Consider the following 17,717-nt stretch of genomic DNA (forward strand, 5'->3'; position numbering starts at 1 on the left):
CTCAGCTGCAAGCATTAGACCTCAAAGAGTGCTCCCAAATCAACACCTTCATCACAAGTAACTATACAGCTTGCCTTCTAGACAACAGTTCCTTCTTTGAATGTGCAAAGCAAAGTGTGAAAATCACAGTCCCATTTTGAAAAGAACAAAATAAAACCAACAATCAAATCTCTTAATCAGCTGTTTCAGAACAGTTTATATTAAACATGGTAGCATAAAAGTTTCCTTAAGTAGTACAAAGTTTCCTCTTTGAACAGGGATTTTAGCCAAGAATTAAACCTTCACATAGAGTTTTATGACAGCTCTGAGAAAAAAGCACGCAGGCCAGATTCTTGGGTGTGGAGGTAATAATAACAGAAAAAAAAAATACACCGAGACAGCTCCTTTACAACAAGCACTATTAAATAAACAGGTTATTGCCGTTTTATTCACCAACACATTTAATAGCACATCCTCCAAGTTTTTCCAGCCTAATTTCAAGTGTATCACATTTGCGTTCATTAAAGTTAAGACATAACTAATGCTTAACCTCTTCAATATTAGTAGTCAAAATATTCTTTGAAGCAACTTTACATAGTTGTACCAGGCAGGGATACATTTTGTTCACTCCTATGATGTGTACCAAGGAAACATTTAACACCTCATTAAGATAATTGATGGGAAGTTCACACCTCATTACCATTTAACTCATCTGGCTACAGGCTACTAAAGACAGCGCTACTACTTTGATCTCCAGAAATGACAACTAATGCAGAAGAGTAAATATTATCTATACACACACACACATTTTAACCTTAAGTTACTCTAAAGCAGCGATTTGACCTACGTGAGGGCCTATGAACCCATGCACTACTTCTAAAGTATAAGCAAGCACAACCGAGAAGAAGGAAGCAATGTATGCACGCACCTCCTCATTGAAAATTCTGTATTTGTAAATTTATGTTAGTAAATAAATAGATGGTCCTCACTGGCAAACTGCTGTAGCAAGAGGTAGATAATACTTTAAGATAAATTAAATTCATCTTTTTGGAAGAACTGACAACTAAAGTGACATAAACAGTATAATATACTTACGCAGTATATTCGTAGGGAAGGACAGACTCTACAGAGTCAAGCCGGTTCACAAACAGCTCAATTCCAGACTGAAAGAGAGGAGATAATCAGCAGTTACATTAAAGCACTTCTTCAATTCTGACAGATCACAGAATCACAGAATGGTAGGGGTTGGAAGTGACCTCTGAAGATCATCTTGTCCAACCCCCCGCTGGAGCAGGGACGCCTAGATACATAGATTTGTGTGAATAAAGTAAAGTGAAGCTGAAAATGTAAGATTTGTGCAATTATACATCTTGTAACACAGACTCTTGTGTAATGAACCGTATCTGCTGACAGCATAAGTTAAACACTATCTAACCATCACAAAAACAGTGACCACATGACAAAACCACTTTAAAGCTAACATAACCATGCGAACTACAAGATAGCAAGAAACCATGCACAAGAATAATAAAATTACCACAGCTGCTGGTGTTTTAGTTTAAGGTACCAAGTTAGAGCTGTATTATTCATTGCCACAACTTTTGTGTAATAAAAGTCTTAAAAGAACAAGAACGAAAGAATGGATGAGATAGTACTTCTCCCTATAATTAAGCTGCTCCACAATTTTATCTATGTTGCAACTGAAAACTGAAGTATGAGGATTTAAACAATGTATTCAGACTGATGCTCTATTTGAAGTTTGAACAGAAGCTCTTTCCAAAGAGAAGGCAAAGATATACTCATTTACCTTCTTACAGAAGTTTATTAAGAACTCTAGAAACTCTTGAGTAAGAACCTGAAATTAAGTCTGCTGTGGTTTCAGACTAGTTTGGTCTATACACATGAATTACAGATGGGGTAGTCTCCTGCTATGGAAAGGAAGAGGTCTCTCACTCTTCCCTCTTAGCCTCAAAGTCCCTTCCTTTATTCTAGTCCCGCAGTCCCAATACATTTAAACTGTTTACCTTACACTGCTTTTGGCAGTTACCTGCTTGCACAGTAAACCAATTCAACTGGCTAAAACAGCAAAAAAGATTTACCCCAAAAATTTTTAAAGAGCAGTTTTTAGCAGCATAGCAAGTTGAACTGTCATACTGTGCAATCAGACCAGAGCTGGAGACAGCAAAAGGAAGAAGAGTGTTTTCAGGAACAAGACCTCCCTTTCAACAGCAAGCCATCTATTTTCTCACCAGGAAGCAACAGGAAAGCTTTTCCTCCCTATGAAAATTCACTCAAGTTTAGCCAAAGCAAGACATTCTGGAGGGGGAAAAAAGTGAATGGAATTGTTCACTTGTATCTGTAGCTCAGATACTTCAGTCAGGTGCTATGTTTTACTGATATTCTGTAGTTGCCCACGTGCAAGTCAGGATGCAGTTCCATGAGCCGTAGGGTGCTGTGAGATGTTAAATTGACACATTTAAGCCACAACACCTTACTGTACCTCTTACCCCTGCCCTAAGCTACACAGACCTGCTTCTTACCTCTGGGTAGTGCACACTTGTCATAATTCTATAAGCCACTTCAACTCACTAACAGCAAAAAACTAGTCTGGCAAAAACTTGGATATTTTCCTGCCATGTTAATAAGCTCAAAAAAGGATTTAACAAGTAACACAGCTGGGTCAATGCAGAGGAGAGGAAGACATTGCCCCAAGGAATACAGGAATGAAATCTCTCACTTCTAGCAGCAAGAAGTTAGTGTGCCTCAGCTGGCCACAGGAACGCAGCCTCAGATTAGCTATTTTTCATTGGAGGAGGAGATTTACTTGAATGCTTCAGTTTTCCATAAGAAGTATGTGTTACTTACTATCAAAGATCAGTATCTTTGATATAACAATTTCCCATACAATGGCAAGCCCCCTTTGGAGGCATCAGTATTTTTTTAAACTGAGAAAGGATTCTTAATATTCAGGCAAGAGTTACTATTTAAGTCTGCACAGATCACGTTCTAACCAAAACAGACAAAGCGGCCAAGCTGAGTTTGCCCAAGCAGATTAGTACACAGCTTGGAGGAAGGGGGAAAGTCATGAGTTTCATCATTCTTGTGCTGCTAGCTACGTGCCCCACTAACAACATCCCATCTCACCAACAGAGGACCAGAGAGCCATAGAGATTATAACAGACAAATAGTACCATTTAGAGATCTGCTCTGTGGATCTAAATCCTCTAGGCAGAAGAAAACTCAGTATTATTACTGACATCATAATCAACAGTGACAATTTCAAGAACTCAGCAAGAACATGTAAAAAATTAAGGTTGTCCAGGGAAGCATAGTTTTATCCTCTTACGTAAGCATTATGATATAGCAATCACCTGATCACATATTGTTTCTCCTCACCAGGGACCAGACTACATTCAGTTGCAGGCTACATGGCAAGACTTAGATGTGAAGAGTGATTTAGGCTTCTCCATATGCCTATGTCTTGCTTAGTACACAAATGGCTGGCACGAGGTAGAGGACTATAAGAGGTGGCTAATTTCAGGAAGATATTTTTGCAATAATACACCTGTCGAGGTTATCCTAAAATGTTCAGCTAACCGCTGGTGGTAGATTTACATTACTTAAGCACCTTACTTCACATTTACAGAATGATGAATTCTCAGGATAAGGAGACAAACATTTTGTACACATTATACAAAGGGAGAAAAAAAAAAGACGTCTGAGAAGGACAACCCCATAAGCATCTCAGGTTGGATACAGAGGACAGTAGGCAATCTGGTTTACTTGACCTAAAAAAAACCAAACCAAAACCAACTTTCTGCCACAGCCCTAGCTTAAAACAGGAATAATTCAGACATAGCTGTATTTTTCATGGGTAATGTGAAAAACTATAAACTGCAGCTTGAAAGTCTTAGCCTGTACTTGAAGAAAAAAAATCCTTAAGAGGGTAGTGCAGCACCACGCAGGTCACGCAGGGATGTGACGGATGCTCCATGCATGGATATTTTCAAGGCTTGCTTAAACAAAGGTAGAGCTGAGCTGATCTAGTGTTGGCAACAGTCTTGCTTCAAGCATGAGGCTGGACTACATGACCTCCTAAGGTTGCTTCCAGACACTGTTTCTATGATCCTATAAAAAACATCCACAGAATGTTCTACTACTACAACAGAAGTGGCACGGAAATGAGAGTGAAAAAATCCACAGCTATGTGTTAGGCACAAGGTTTGGCTGGTCTGAATGGAACAATACACTTAAAGGAGGGAAAAGACATTTATAGCAACTACGCTTTCATTACATGTTTGGCTTATTATCCGCTCTACTGATTCATGACAGCAAATGGATAAAGACAGTGCAAGGTGATTGGCAAAAGGATACAGTATAAATATACTCTTATTCTGAAGAATCAGGGACCAGTGTTTCATGTAACACAGAAGCTGGGAGATAAGAGTGTGAGATAGCCACTTTTAACAGCAATAAGGCAAGGGATCGTAAAAGCTATTGGTCTTGAACTTTCTCATTCAAGTCTCAAGGCATGGTCTGGCGTAATTTCCACCCCAGCAGCAGCAAACAACTTCTAAAGCTCACCCAAAGGAGAAAAGACTATTTTAAGTACAGACCCCCGATCAGCCAACATCCTTACAAATCAGTAATTTGGTTATGTGATGCGAAGTCCACTTGTCACTTATGTAGGCATGAAAATAAGTTTAAGCTTCATGTGAGACTCTGGGGCCAAGAAGCCCCTACACTTCAGATTCCTGCAGCCGAGAAAAGACAGCAAGGAAAGGCTGCCTTGATTGTATACCTGCTTGCAGGCACCGGCTGCTCGCTCCTGCCAAGAATCACACACCCAACCGGCACGACCCGCCACTGCGATCCTTACTTTCTGCAGCTTCCCAACAAGTATTTAGAAGCGCCCAAGAGATAAGCCGGCCGGGGCTTCCCATCTCTGTAACGTGACTGTAAATCACGAGATGAAGCGATGGCCCTTTCCTTCCTTCCCGGCGAGGGGCGAAGGATGCTTCACCGTTACCGGTCACGGTGGGAAGGGAAACACGCTCGAAACCCCCGCAGCAACAGCCCCTGTGGGCGTCTGGTACAAACCCTCGGGGGGGGGAACCCTACCCAACCCAACCCACCACAGACCCGCCCCCCCCAGCAGAAGGGTAAAACTCGGGCCGCGCAGCGACCCGGGCGCCGAGGCCTCCCCTCAGGCCGGCGGTGGCGGCGGGGTGCCCCCCAAGCCCCCCGGCCCCGCTCACCTTGCACTCGGGCTTCTCCTTGCCCTCCTCGCAGAAGTTGACGGGCGCCAGGCCCGGCAGGTAGAAGGCGGCGGCGGGGACGGGTGCGGCTGCCGCCAGGGCGGCGGCGATGAGGAGCCGCCGCAGGGCCATGGCGGGGGGCGGGGGGCGCGGCGGCGGCGGAACGGCGGCGTGAGCCGGAGGCGGGCGGGAGGGGGTCCCTGGGCGCCTCTCGCGCGCCGGCGGCGGCAACGATAGTGGCTTCGTCTCCCCCCCGCCCCCGCCCAGACGGACGGACAGACTGACGGAAGGCCGCCACTTCCGGCTTCTCTCTCGCCCGCGACACGTCACCCCGCGCGGACCGCCGGACGAGCGGGAGGGGGGGCGTGGCCGGCGCACGCGACGAACCGGTCCGGGCTTTACGCGTTCGCTTCCGGGGTAGCGCTCCGCCGGCCCCGGTTGCCATGGCAGCGCGGCGCCCGCCACCGCCCCGCCCCGGTCCGCCCTCTGCACCGGCCCGGGCCGCGGCCGGGGAGGAAGAAGGGGAGCAGGCCCCCGGTCAGGCTGCGCTGGCTTCTTCGCGGCTGTTAACGTTCGTTGCTCTTTTTAAAATACTTTTTTTTTTCTCTTTTAATACATTCTCGCTACGGACAGCTCTCCCGGTTTTCAGACTGAACTTGGGGGGAGACCTACTGTTGGCTGAGTGGCGCCGGGGAGGAGACGGACAGAAAGGTGTTGGCTGTGGTGACCATCCCTTACACCTCAGCATTCAGAGCAACCCGGGTCTGCATTCCCTCTGCGTCACTGATGGCTGCTGTCACTGGAAAAAAATCCCCACCAGAAAAAACCCTGTAGAATCACCAAATCACAGAATGATTAAGGTTGGAAAAGACCTCTAGGATCATCAAGTCCAACTGTCAGCCCAACACCACCAGGTCTCCTAAACCATGCCCTGAAGTGTCGTGTCTGTATATCTTTTAAATACCTCCAGGGATGGTGACTCAACCACTTCCCTGGGCAGCCTGTTCCAGTGCTTGACAACCCTTTCAGTGAATAAATTTTTCCTAATATCCAATCTAAACGTCCCCTGGCACAACTTGAGGCCGTTTCCTCTTGTTCTCTCACTAGTAACTAGGGAGAAGAGATCAACACCCACCTCGCTACAACCTCCTTTCAGGTAGTTGCAGAGAGCGATAAGGTCTCCCTTCAGCCTCCTCTTCTCCAGGCTAAATAACCCCAGTTGCCTCAGCCCCTCCTCATAAGACCTGCTCTCCAGACCCTTCACCAGCTTTGTTGCCCTTCTCTGGACACGCTCCAGCACCTCGATGTCCTTCTTGTCCTGAGGGGCCCAAAACTGAACACAGCACTCGAGGTGTGGCCTCACCAGTGCCGAGTACAGGGGCACCATCACTGCCCTGCTCCTGCTGGCCACACTATTCCTGATACAAGCCAGGATGCTGTTGGCTTTCGTGCCCACCTGGGCACACTGCTGGCTCATGTTCAGCTGGCTGACAACCAACACCCCCAGGTCCTTTTCTGCCAGGCAGCTTTCCAGCCACCCTCCCCCTAACCTGTAGTGTTGCATGGGGTTGAATAGAAGGGGCAGGCATAAGAAGTCTGTTGTTTTGATAATGCAGGAGAGGACGTTGCCCAGATGCTCATTTTACCATTCCCTACTTCCTAATATTTTCCATCACTTAGGGTTTGTGCAGCTATAGAAACTCCAAACAACAGCATCTAATGAAAAACAATATTTATAAATGTTGCAGCATTTCCACTAATTTCCTTGATTCACACCTCGCTGAGGGGTAGCTGAGGGAACTGGGCTTGTTTAGTCTGGACAACAAGAGGCTGAGGGGAGACCTTATCGCCTTCTACAACCACCTGAAAGGAAGTTGTAGCGAGGTGGGCATTGGCTCTTCTCCCAAGTCACTAGTGACAGGACAAGAGGAAATGGCCTCAAGCTGTGTCAGGGGAGGTTTAGATAGGATATAAGGAAACATTTCTTTAATGCAAGAGTGGTCATGCATTGGAACAGGCTGCCTGGAGAGGTGGTGGAGTCATCCTCACTGGAGGTGTTCAAAAAACGTGCAGACATGGCACTTCGGGATGTGATTTAGGAGGCATGGTGGTGTTGGACTTGAGGATCTCAGAGGTCTTTAACGATTATATGATTCTGCGATTTCCTTTCTTGTATTTATTACAGGGTTCAGGGGATGCATCTGTTGCTCACATGATCCTATATATGGACAAGGTCTTTAGGCAGCTAAGGCATTGCTGGTAAAGCCAGTAAGGAACGAGCAGGGCTTTCCAGAGGCATGTCTGGGCTGTGTCCTGAAATGCAACATCCCAGTGCCTCAGAAAGCAATAAATGAGATATCTGGCTATAGCTGCCAGCCTGTCTACAGCAGGATGGAGTTCCAGGTGGGTGAGTTCACACACCATCTGACCAGATGCAGTGTTGAGCATCTAAGCACCAAGGCCACATAATGTAATCCTTAGGTAAGGTTATTTAAAACATATTTTTATATATATTTTTACACTACATAAGCCGTTCTTAGTTTTAGAGAAATACATGCTGATTTGTAACATATTGTATGCATTAGATATTTTTGAACTCTCCATGTTTAAAATTTAAGTTGTTCATCTACCTTTCTCATTCCTAGGTCTAATTCCTACTTGTCTCATCCTGTAGGTATCCTAAAAGCACAATTATAAGATCAAGCCTTGTGACAAGCGCAGCTGGAGAATAATTCCCTGTGCCCTCTTTTTATTTAAAATCGCTCATGGTTAGGGTAATCAGGTTGTAAATGACCCAAGTTCAGTTTCTCTTCTGCCACAAGGGAGATCAAACGTATCTCCCATTTCCCAAGTTAATATTCCAAGCAAATTACTTTTGTGGGCCTAATTCCATTCCTTCACATGAGAGAATATTTAAAAACCTTTGCCCATTTAATCCTCATCTTCCCTGAGAACGCTCCAAAAGCTGCACGATGAGTAGGAGTTGCGGTGTGCTTTGTGATCTGTTTAAATCCCTCGTCTTACTCTGCCTTTGTGACAACCAAACTTGCTGACTCAGGGTGGTTTTAAGGGGTGGTCTGCCAGTTGGTGCAAAGAGCATTTCAGCAGATGTGGTGCTGTATGCTATGATGCTCCCTCCTCTCTGCTCTACAAAGGTGACATGGAAAAACATTTTTTAGGCTGTGTTATTAATTCAATATAGCAACTCTTTTGGAGCAACTATAACCATGGGTTATAATCCCAGGAATGGCCACGGACCTTGAGATTTCAGCCTGGTTTCAGCCTGGGCAAAATTCACCTTCCCTAATTTAATGAGAACTTCAGTGGGAATTTGCTTGATAATTTCTCATCTTAGATTCCTTCCCTACGGGTTTTACAGCTATAGGTTACAATACAGGGGGTGTGGTTTTAATACTAGAAGAACAAGTATCACAGGTTTTATCATAAGAAATGCCAAGGTTATGCAAGACTGTGAAATAAAACATATGAAAAATTACTCTTTCAGAGATTAGTGAACCAACAGAGGCCAAAGCAAACAAACAGCCTGGGATTTTTAATGAGAGATAAGAATACAGAGTGGTCAAAAACTGCTGGGAAAATAAGCGTCACTCCTTGTAAAATGTTACTGTTCTTTTTATCAGGAACTGTTGTGAATAACTTTTGCTATTACTGTGGTGGTTCTCACTGTTTGCTGCTTATGCCTGGGCTGCGAGGAGTTCCTCCTTCATCTGGGGATTCACAGCTCTCGTAGTTTAGTTCTTCATTTCAGAAACAAACTCTTAAATGCCCCTTGTATCCTACAGCTCAGTGGCTAGTGCCTTCACCCAGCATATTCCCTCCTTTGCCTGAGGGCACAGAAACCTGCTGTTCTCACTATAGTGCCTTAGCAGCCAAGCTGGGGGGCTGTTCCACTTGCTGTGGAGTGGCTAAATACTCCTTGCTGTGGAGGGTGCAAGCACACAGTTGTTTCCCCCACTACAGGTTTTACAGCCACACGTTACAATTCAGTGAGCTTATTTTTAGTACCAGAAGAGCAGAATAATACTCTGTTGCATAAAGTTTAGGGTGCTAACTAGATACAACTAACATCCACTTTACTGCTAATAGTCATTTCAACATTCTTTTAAAAATGTTTAATCTAAACTATATGTTTGCAGCCCGGAACCCAAATCTCCCTTCTTGCAGATGAGTTCCCCTAACAGCTAAAATACAGAGTTTTGTAAATGAGCGTGCTCTTTTTCTTTCTCAAGACAATTGGCACTAGTAACTTAATGACATATTTAATTTTGGGGGAAAATCCCCTGCTGTTAAGTAGCCCCTAGACTGGTAGTTTGGTCATTTTTCTAGAAAGTGAGAAGCATGGGTGAGGATGTCATCAGGTGGATCCGGAAGTTGGATTAAAGTCCCAGATGGCTGTACTAAGGGTGATTGCTGGTAACAGCTTCCCCCAGCAGATGTATCAAGCGTGTCTGAGAACTTCTTGCAGATGGAACAGGTGAAGGATTCTGGTTTGTGAAGATTGATGCTACTTTGGCTTGAGGAGAATTGAGCAATGTGGTCCTGCCAAGCATAAGGTACTTCTGCAAACAGTTGCAAGCCAACCTTTAGGGAGCTTTGAGCCTGAAAACAGTGGGGGCTGCATGCCTCCGCAGTGAGACAACAGCAGAGCAGGGTTATGGTTCTGTGCCTGAAGCGGAAGTCAAGCACATCAAGTGCCCTAGTACTTTTGTAGATCCAAAGCTTCCTTGGCAATAGCAAGGTGTCATTGACCATGTCACCTGTGGGACCGGTAGGAGTGGAGGCATGGCATGAGCACCCCCAGACCACGCAGATGGATGGCAGCATCGTCTGTGAAGCACCAGGGCAGAGATCCTGCCAATTTCCCTCCCTCTTTCCCAAAGCACAGTCCTCCGGTGGGTAGGCGTTGGCCTCCTGCAGCTCAGGAACATTGCAGGAGCCATGCTGCAACCTGGGAATACTCTGCGGGGCTCAGCGGCACATGAGGCATGCTTCTCCTTTGGGTCAAAGTAGAGCTGCAGCGTTCCTGGAAAAGTATATCCTTTTGAACAGCAGCTAAGTAAACAGTGCAGCGTTCACACTAGCCACACAGTGTGTAGGGACATCTGGTTGTGCCATTGCTGTCTTTGTTTGGTTTTGGGGCTTTTTTTTTTCCCAATCTTTGTTCAGGCATTAGATCCAGCACCTCCCATGACTTTATGACCAGCTTCAAATTAGTATTTAACACAAATCCTTTCAGGCTTTTTGTATACTATAGAGGCCTATGTGGCCTATGTCCTTTTCTCCACTATTTCATATGGCGCTAGAAATGTGCAGTCAGCCTGATACCTGACTTGCCAACTTAAAAAGGGAAAGGTCTGATTGAATAAAATGGGCAAAGAAGAACTCTGTAAGGTAAAAACCGCTACTGAATTATGTCTCAAAAGGAAATGCTGAGATGGTTATACAGCCATCACTTTATATCTAAGGCTAAATTCAGCTTGGCTGACTGCTTTGCCTAGACAATAGGGCAGAGCCTTCACAGAAATGAGTGTGCCAAGAGGCACGCACCAATGCCTTGCAGCAAACACAGACCAGACCCTTCCAGGAGGGAGAGGGGGCACGTGGCACCAGCTAGTCGGTCTGAGCACTAACAGCCTCGGGAGCAGCTGCATTTATGACTCTTTTCAGTTGTTGCTATAAGTAAGGTTTCTGTGAGGTCCCTGGTGAATTTTAAACCAGCACAAAAGGAAGTGTGGGAAGATTGCTGCCTGCCTTGGCCCACATCTCCCATGTTTGGAGCAGGTCTGGTTCAGGCTGCACCAATTAGTTTGTTCAGCCCTCAGTGTGTAATACTGTAATTGCTGTTCACATTAGTACCAGTTATAGGGACTGGGGAGAAACAAACCGTTATACAGGAGTATTTTTGTGGATAAAACAAAGGGGAATGCTTTCTTTTTATGGCGATAATAGCCCCAGATAAATTGAGCTGGTTACCTGTTCAGCAGTAAGCGTGGTCAGCCATTAATAGTTTCACTGTAAGCTTAAATATCCAAGCTTATCCAAATTTCCAAGCTTAAGTATCACACTCAGTGATCACTGTTTTCTATCAACTGGGAAAAGAAGAACCTGTGGGGTTTTTTTTCCTTCAAGAAGAGACAGTTCAGGGTCTTTGACAAGAGTAAACTAGATTTTGGGGGGTAAAAAAGAGAAGAAAATTTTTCTATAGTAGTCTGTATGAAAATTATTCTAGCCTGTAAGTGGTAACACACAGACAGACACACACAGATACTGCCTTGTTATTAGCAGTTAATGTGGTCACATTTCTCAAATATTCTGTCCTCACCTTGTATCCTTCTGAGGCATGATTTATTAACACATGCAATCAGCTACACTCATTGACATAGATCTTTACCCCAGTCCAGTTCCTGGTAGTGAATTTTGCGCTGTTGTAAAGCAAATCATGCTTATGAAACTGAGATTATGGGAAGCCTTCTGGAACACTGCAGTAAAGGCTGCAGAGCTGATTTGGGATGTGGCTGCTGGAAATCTAGACAAGAATTATGACGGTATTGAGGCAGTTAAATCCTTTTGAGACTCCTATTTTTCCACTAATTTCAATTGGGAATTATGTGCCAAATTAGGAGCAGAGTATTCACGTACATTGAGTTTGCACTGGGCTTCTTAGGTCTTAATTTCAGTCCTTGAATTTTGTAAACGGTATGATCAGTATTTTTTGACTCATAGAAAGAGTTGTTGTCGTAATGATTTCTCCCCACCAGTACTGCAGGAATTGCTCTACCAGATGTCTGGCACTGCCTGGTATTCAAGTCTCTAATGACAACTATAGAGTGCTCCATAAGGAACAGTGTTTAGAAAAAGAGTTTCTCAATAATCCTTTCAGTTCCTGGAATTTTATGCCCTGAAGTATGAGAAAGGTTATCTGTCATAACTTTTTATCCTGCTCTGTCAATGTGATGTAACTGCAGCCGTAACTGTTCCTCTTAAAGGCTTAAGCCTGTTTAGATTTGAAAATATTTTGATCTCAGTTATGACATAGTGTATCTTCACTTGACAAATTATGAGTATGTAAGAAAAAAATCTCTTTATTTGTTTCAAATCTGGAGCTTTTAAGTTTCATGCCCTACTCTCAGTATTGAAGAAAGGGGTAGATGGCAGAGCCCAGTTTCACTACTTCGCATCACCAGGCTTTGCTCTGATGCTCCTTCTGCTAACCTGTCTGAGGGAAAAATCTCAGCCCCAGTGTCAGTAAAGCTCTTAGGAATATTGCTATCAAAATAAAAAAAGAAATCCTGAGCTGGTGAAAAGCTGTCCTTTAATACACATGATTTTCAAATAGCAGAGAAAGCGGGATTGGGGCACAGTGATGCTGGACTTATAGTGTCCCTACCCCTTGAGACCTGACCTGTGATGAAATAGATCTGTGGGAGCCACCAGCTAAAATGGTGTATATGTTGTCCTAAATTACAATGAGCATCAGGCTGGTTCCCTTATCAGATGCTACAGAAGTTGCCTTTGTCCCATCAGGCAGTTGCAGCTGGCACAGCTCTATGGGACAGTTGTACCCGGTGAGGTGGGTGGGATCGCAGGCATCCTACCCAGTGAGGCAGGTGGGATCGTGGGCATCCTCCCTGGGTGCCACCAGTGAGGAGGTGGCCTGAGGAAGGCCTCCAGCCAATCTGCGGCCGGGCCACGCTTCAGCTGAGCATTCAACATTTGGAGCACTTACCTGGGCTTATCTCCCCACTAGCAAACACTGGTCTGCATGGCTGATTCCTGCCTCTCATGCAAGGGTTAGGGCAAGTGGTGCCTGGCAGGAGACGGGTGAAAAGATCACGAAAGTAGTAGCTATCAGCTGTGACTTGTGCTGGGAGGTGGTAGGTGAGTAACCTTGATCCATTTTATGGTAGTGCTTCACCTGCAAGTGCCTGCTGTGAGTGAAATTGCCTGGGCTGGTGCTGTCCTTTATCAATTTCGCTCTCAGCAGTCTCCCCAGGTGAAGCGTTTCATTGTGGGAGTCAGACCCTGCTCTTTCCTTGACAGCCTGAATAGAAAGTGGGGAAAGGTAAGAAGGTAATATACGGCCAGAGAAAAGCAAAAGCAGGACAGAGAACAGTGAGAGGCAGGATGTGTGTTAAATGGTAATGGTAATTCAGTGCTCCCAGACCTCTAATTCTGGGGGAATTTGACACTGAAAAAAGCTTTACTTACCTCTTTTCAGCTTTACACTTAGAAGTAAAAGAACTTGACAATTAGAAGTGAAAAATTATAGTGAATAATATTATGCTTAAAATACTATGTAAGATGATGTGGGTAAAACTAAAAGATAATTTTCTTCATCTTCAGCCTAACAGAATTATAGTGGCTGTTTCTGGGAGAAATCCAGGCAAAAGTTCTTTTTTCCTGTTTTTCTAACGTCTGCATTTCAGTTTTGTATGCCTTGATTTTTGTGGGGTTTGGGGTGGTTTGTTTTTTTCTTTCTTTGTTGCCCTTTCTTAAGACAACCTATGTGTGATTTTCAGTGTTGCTGGGCATCTGATGACACTTCCCTTGACTTCAGAGAGAAATTCGGCTTCCAAGATGAGAACCATGCAAAATCAGTAACTGCATCTGAACGTCTGACTGCCTGTTACTGGCGAAAGAAGCCCGCTGTTTCAGAGACAAGGATATTGACACAGCTTTAAAGGTCATAGACCTGTCTCTTTCTAGCCTGTTACATCCTAGGACTTAGGGGAGCTGGGGACAGTACAGAGCCAAAGCATTTGAGCTGGTTCCCAGCTCCTAGGGGAATTGCTTGCATGGAGACTAGGAGGCTGATTGCAGAGCTGCAAACATCCTGCTTAAGCTGCAGCAAGCTGGTACCTTGAACTGGATCCTTGCGTGCAGCAGGGGACATGTGGAAGTGATGCCTATGCCTCCTGTAGAATACACCCAACAGCCGAAGAAACTGTCCTAGATAAGTGTTTGGGAGGCAACTGCACTGTGTAGCCTGTCCCTGAAGTTTTGGGCATAAAAAGTGGCTTTTTGTTTCAGTGACGTGAGCCGTACGCAGCTGTACCTGGCGGCTTGTGGTTTGTTGCTGGTTAACATGGGAAAACTGGTTGAGATGCTGCTGCTGGAGGAAGGCGATCTGGGTGGAAAAGATCACAAATCAGCAGAGCTCTCAAGTTTCAGGAGAGGAGGGAGCGAAAGCAATGGACTAATGAACTTAAACCAGAAGACTTCAACCCTCTCAAAGAATTGGTAAATGCAGTCTTGTGGAAAGGAATTTTAATGGGAAAGGGAGCCTGGGAGAACTGTCAGCTCCTAAAAGAGGTGCTGAAGATGCAATGAGAAACGGCCCTGATGCAGGAGGCTTGCAGCGAGAATGGAGAGAGGCCAGTGTGGCCACCCAGGAAGATGACCTGACAGTCAAAAAGGTAGTGTGAAAGGTGGCTTGCAGACAGGGGTACAAGGAAACCTTTGAATGCTGTCCCATATCACACTCTTATAGGCAAACTAGGGACACGTGATCTTCATTAAACTACTAGTAAAAAGGAGGCAAGGGATCGAACAAACATGTGGAAGGCAGAAGAGGAAGAAAGAGGTGTGGAGAGGGAAGAAGGTACAAAATGGGGTAAATTTTTGTCCTCCAAGAATAACAAAAAGGGTCCAAATTAAAAAACCAACACAATATTGTGATTTGATGATCTTAGAGGTCTTTTCCAACCTTAATGATTTTATGATCTAGTGTTGTAGTTTCATGCAATGCCTTTGTCTTCATAGCAATGGTGTGTGACTGTGAATAGAACCTGATTTGCCAGATCAGTAAATACAAACCTGCCCTATGTCGACAAAAATATTAAGATCCTTTGCATGATGCTTTTTGTTTTCTCAAATGAGGGAGAAAAGCAAGCAAACCTGCTGCAACTCGTCCCGTAATGAAGGTCCCTTTAATATACTAGAGAGTTGAGTCTCTAAGTACCCAAATTTGAATGATTAACGAAAAATTGAGAGGCACATTTTTCTAATGAGTAGACTACAACAGGCAGTTTTGCCAGTTCCCACCCACAAACCAGTTTAATAATGTTATTTGCCCTCATTTGCAACTAAAATTCTTTCTTACGTTGCCCTTTGCAACGTGATTTCTTAGGAGCGCTAGATAATTCAGGGGAAGGAGTGCAGCAGGAGCGAGGGGTCCTCCTGTTGATTTTTGTATGAGATCTCCTTTGAGACCCTGTCCCAGCCACTACTTCACATGCTCTAAAAATTTTTGTCAATATGTCCCAATCAGTAACAGAACAGAGTTTACTCTAAAACATAATTAAAATAACAGTCAATGGGATTAGGATGTCAAAAATTGATATAAAACATCAGCTAGAAGAACTTTTATCTCTGTTCTGTGTTATAAATTCATTGTAAACTAGAGGAATTCTGGAAATTTCAAATTATGCTCTGAATTATGTCTTCCATACCCCACCAAAGAAAATAAGATCAGGCAGATTACAGATAAACACAAAATTGCCTCTTTGATTTATAATTGATGGGAGGAAGGTTGATCAAATATGAAAAAAAAAATCTGTGTATGTTATTTACATAGACGAGAGACAGAAATGCTTGGGAAGTTTTGGCGAAAAGATGATGGCTTTCTCGGTGACATTTTCTCTCTGGAAATTACAGTACATTCCCTGGGAGGATCACTTGCTCTTCTATACATGATCACTGTGCAGACATGCAGGAGCAGAAAATAGAGGCTGTAGTGACAAGAATCTCACCTGACGTGTTAGTTTGCTAACAAGGTGAATCTCAAGAAACTTGCAATAAGAATCATCTATGAACACTCCTACACAATGGGTAGGTCTGCAAAGGTTACTTTGCACTGCCCAGAAAGAGGCGTTGTTTGTTGCTCTTGGGCTTGGATGAGCAGTACAGTGTAGTGCCACTGAGAAAATGGAAAGGTAACGCAATCCAAAATCTGTTAGGGCCAAGATTTTTGCAAGTCAGCTCCTTGGTTTTTTTTTCAGATTAGGTGTTCTCCTAAATAGTATGGCTTTGTAATGTGCAGAACACTTGTTGTCCTACATTAAAATAACAGAAAATTTAACTATGGAAAAGGTGATTGCTATTCTGACGTTACACAGTGCTGTGGCTGTATTCACAGATACTCAGACTGGGTGTGCTGGCCAGTATATGGTATGTGGATGTATGACAAGGTATGTGGTTGAGTTTCTATACTGTTCCCCTTTCTTACAGATGAGTGAATGCAGAGCGGTAGTCTTGTGGGCTGGCAATGCATATGACTGCAGTCTGTGGATTCATGTGGACTGTAGTGCCTCTTAATGCTGTATTTGTGATTGGAGCATGTTGTGTGCTCCAGGACTTCTACAAGCCAAAAAAAAGAGAGCAATCTGTGGTGGCTTGGCCTGCCACGAATGGTGAATCCAGAAGCAATTAAAGACAACCAACAGCTGCGTCTGCTAGTGCCTCGGCACCTCTGGTGCAGTGGGAAAGGCTTCATAAAGGACATTGTAATATATCTGTGCGATCTGGCTGAACAGAAAATACATGCAGCTGCATATGCAACCCAGGCATTCATTGCTCTGAGCTGGGTGGCATGTTTGGATTGCAGCAAGTTATGTGTCTACTCATCTATGTAGAGTTGCATTGACTGCAACTTCTCTGAAATGTCATCCATGCTAGCGAGGTAGGCCAGTACCTACATTGATAAATTTTACATAAAGAAATGAGATCATAGAATCACAGAAATATTGGTTGGATGGGACTGCTGGAGATCACCCCACTTGAAACAGGACTACTACCAGTGTTACACCATTACGTCAGCTGTGCCTATATCTAGCCAACTTGTGAAAAGCCTTCAAGGAAGGAGCTGCCACCATCTCTCAGGAGCACCTGGTGGAGAAGGTTTTCCTAATGGACAGCCTGAACCCCCCCAGATGCTGTGTGTGGCCATTGCCAGTTGTCACATCCTCTGGCGCCACCACAAAGAGTTTGGCTCTGTCATCTTTGTACCTGCTCTTCAGGCAGCTGCAGGCTGCTGTTCCATCACCCTTTGGGCTCCTCTTCACTGGGCAAAACAAGCCCAGCTCCCTTTCTCTCTCTCACACCGTACCTGCACTCTAGGCCTGGACCATGGTGGCAGCCCTTAGCTGGATATCTGCAGTTTTTCCACATTCCCCTTGAAGCAAGGGTCCCTAAAGAGGATGCTATACTCCAGGCACAGACCTACCAGTGCCATGCAGAAGTCCAGTTCAATCTGCTGTCCGCCCTCCTCCCAGCACTGCTGAGTATGCAATCTGCAGTTGTTTGCAATGGGACCCATATTCCTCTTGTCACCCAGCATAACCCCCAGGCCCTTTTCAGCAGAGCTCTTACTTCTCAGGTTGGGTCCCAGTCACAGAACTTTTCACATCTCCTTGTTGATCTTCATGGGGTTTCTGCTGATGCAGTCCTTAGGTTTTTGAG

At 44.6% G+C, this 17,717-nt stretch overlaps 1 protein-coding gene and 1 long non-coding RNA gene across 2 annotated transcripts in view; one reads left to right on the top strand and one right to left on the bottom strand.

The window, feature by feature from the left end:
• The window catches only part of TM9SF2 (transmembrane 9 superfamily member 2), a 28,601-nt gene extending 23,044 nt beyond the window's left edge, over positions 1 to 5,557 (bottom strand). The window contains exons 1-2 of the mRNA XM_064440638.1: positions 5,238 to 5,557; positions 1,075 to 1,142 (exon numbers count right to left, since the gene is read on the bottom strand). Of these exons, the coding sequence (XP_064296708.1) occupies positions 1,075 to 1,142; positions 5,238 to 5,369 (200 nt within the window). The 5' untranslated portion in view covers positions 5,370 to 5,557. The remainder of the gene's footprint in view (positions 1 to 1,074; positions 1,143 to 5,237) is intronic.
• Positions 5,558 to 5,641: 84 nt separating this feature from the next.
• LOC135311481 (uncharacterized) lies at positions 5,642 to 16,277 on the top strand. Its single transcript, XR_010371099.1, has 3 exons — positions 5,642 to 6,097; positions 7,423 to 7,718; positions 13,778 to 16,277. It is a non-coding gene; the product is annotated as an uncharacterized LOC135311481 (long non-coding RNA).
• Positions 16,278 to 17,717: the final 1,440 nt, after the last annotated feature.

This window comes from Phalacrocorax carbo, chromosome 1 (genome assembly GCF_963921805.1).
Source record: "Phalacrocorax carbo chromosome 1, bPhaCar2.1, whole genome shotgun sequence".
NCBI classification, from domain to species: domain Eukaryota; kingdom Metazoa; phylum Chordata; class Aves; order Suliformes; family Phalacrocoracidae; genus Phalacrocorax; species Phalacrocorax carbo.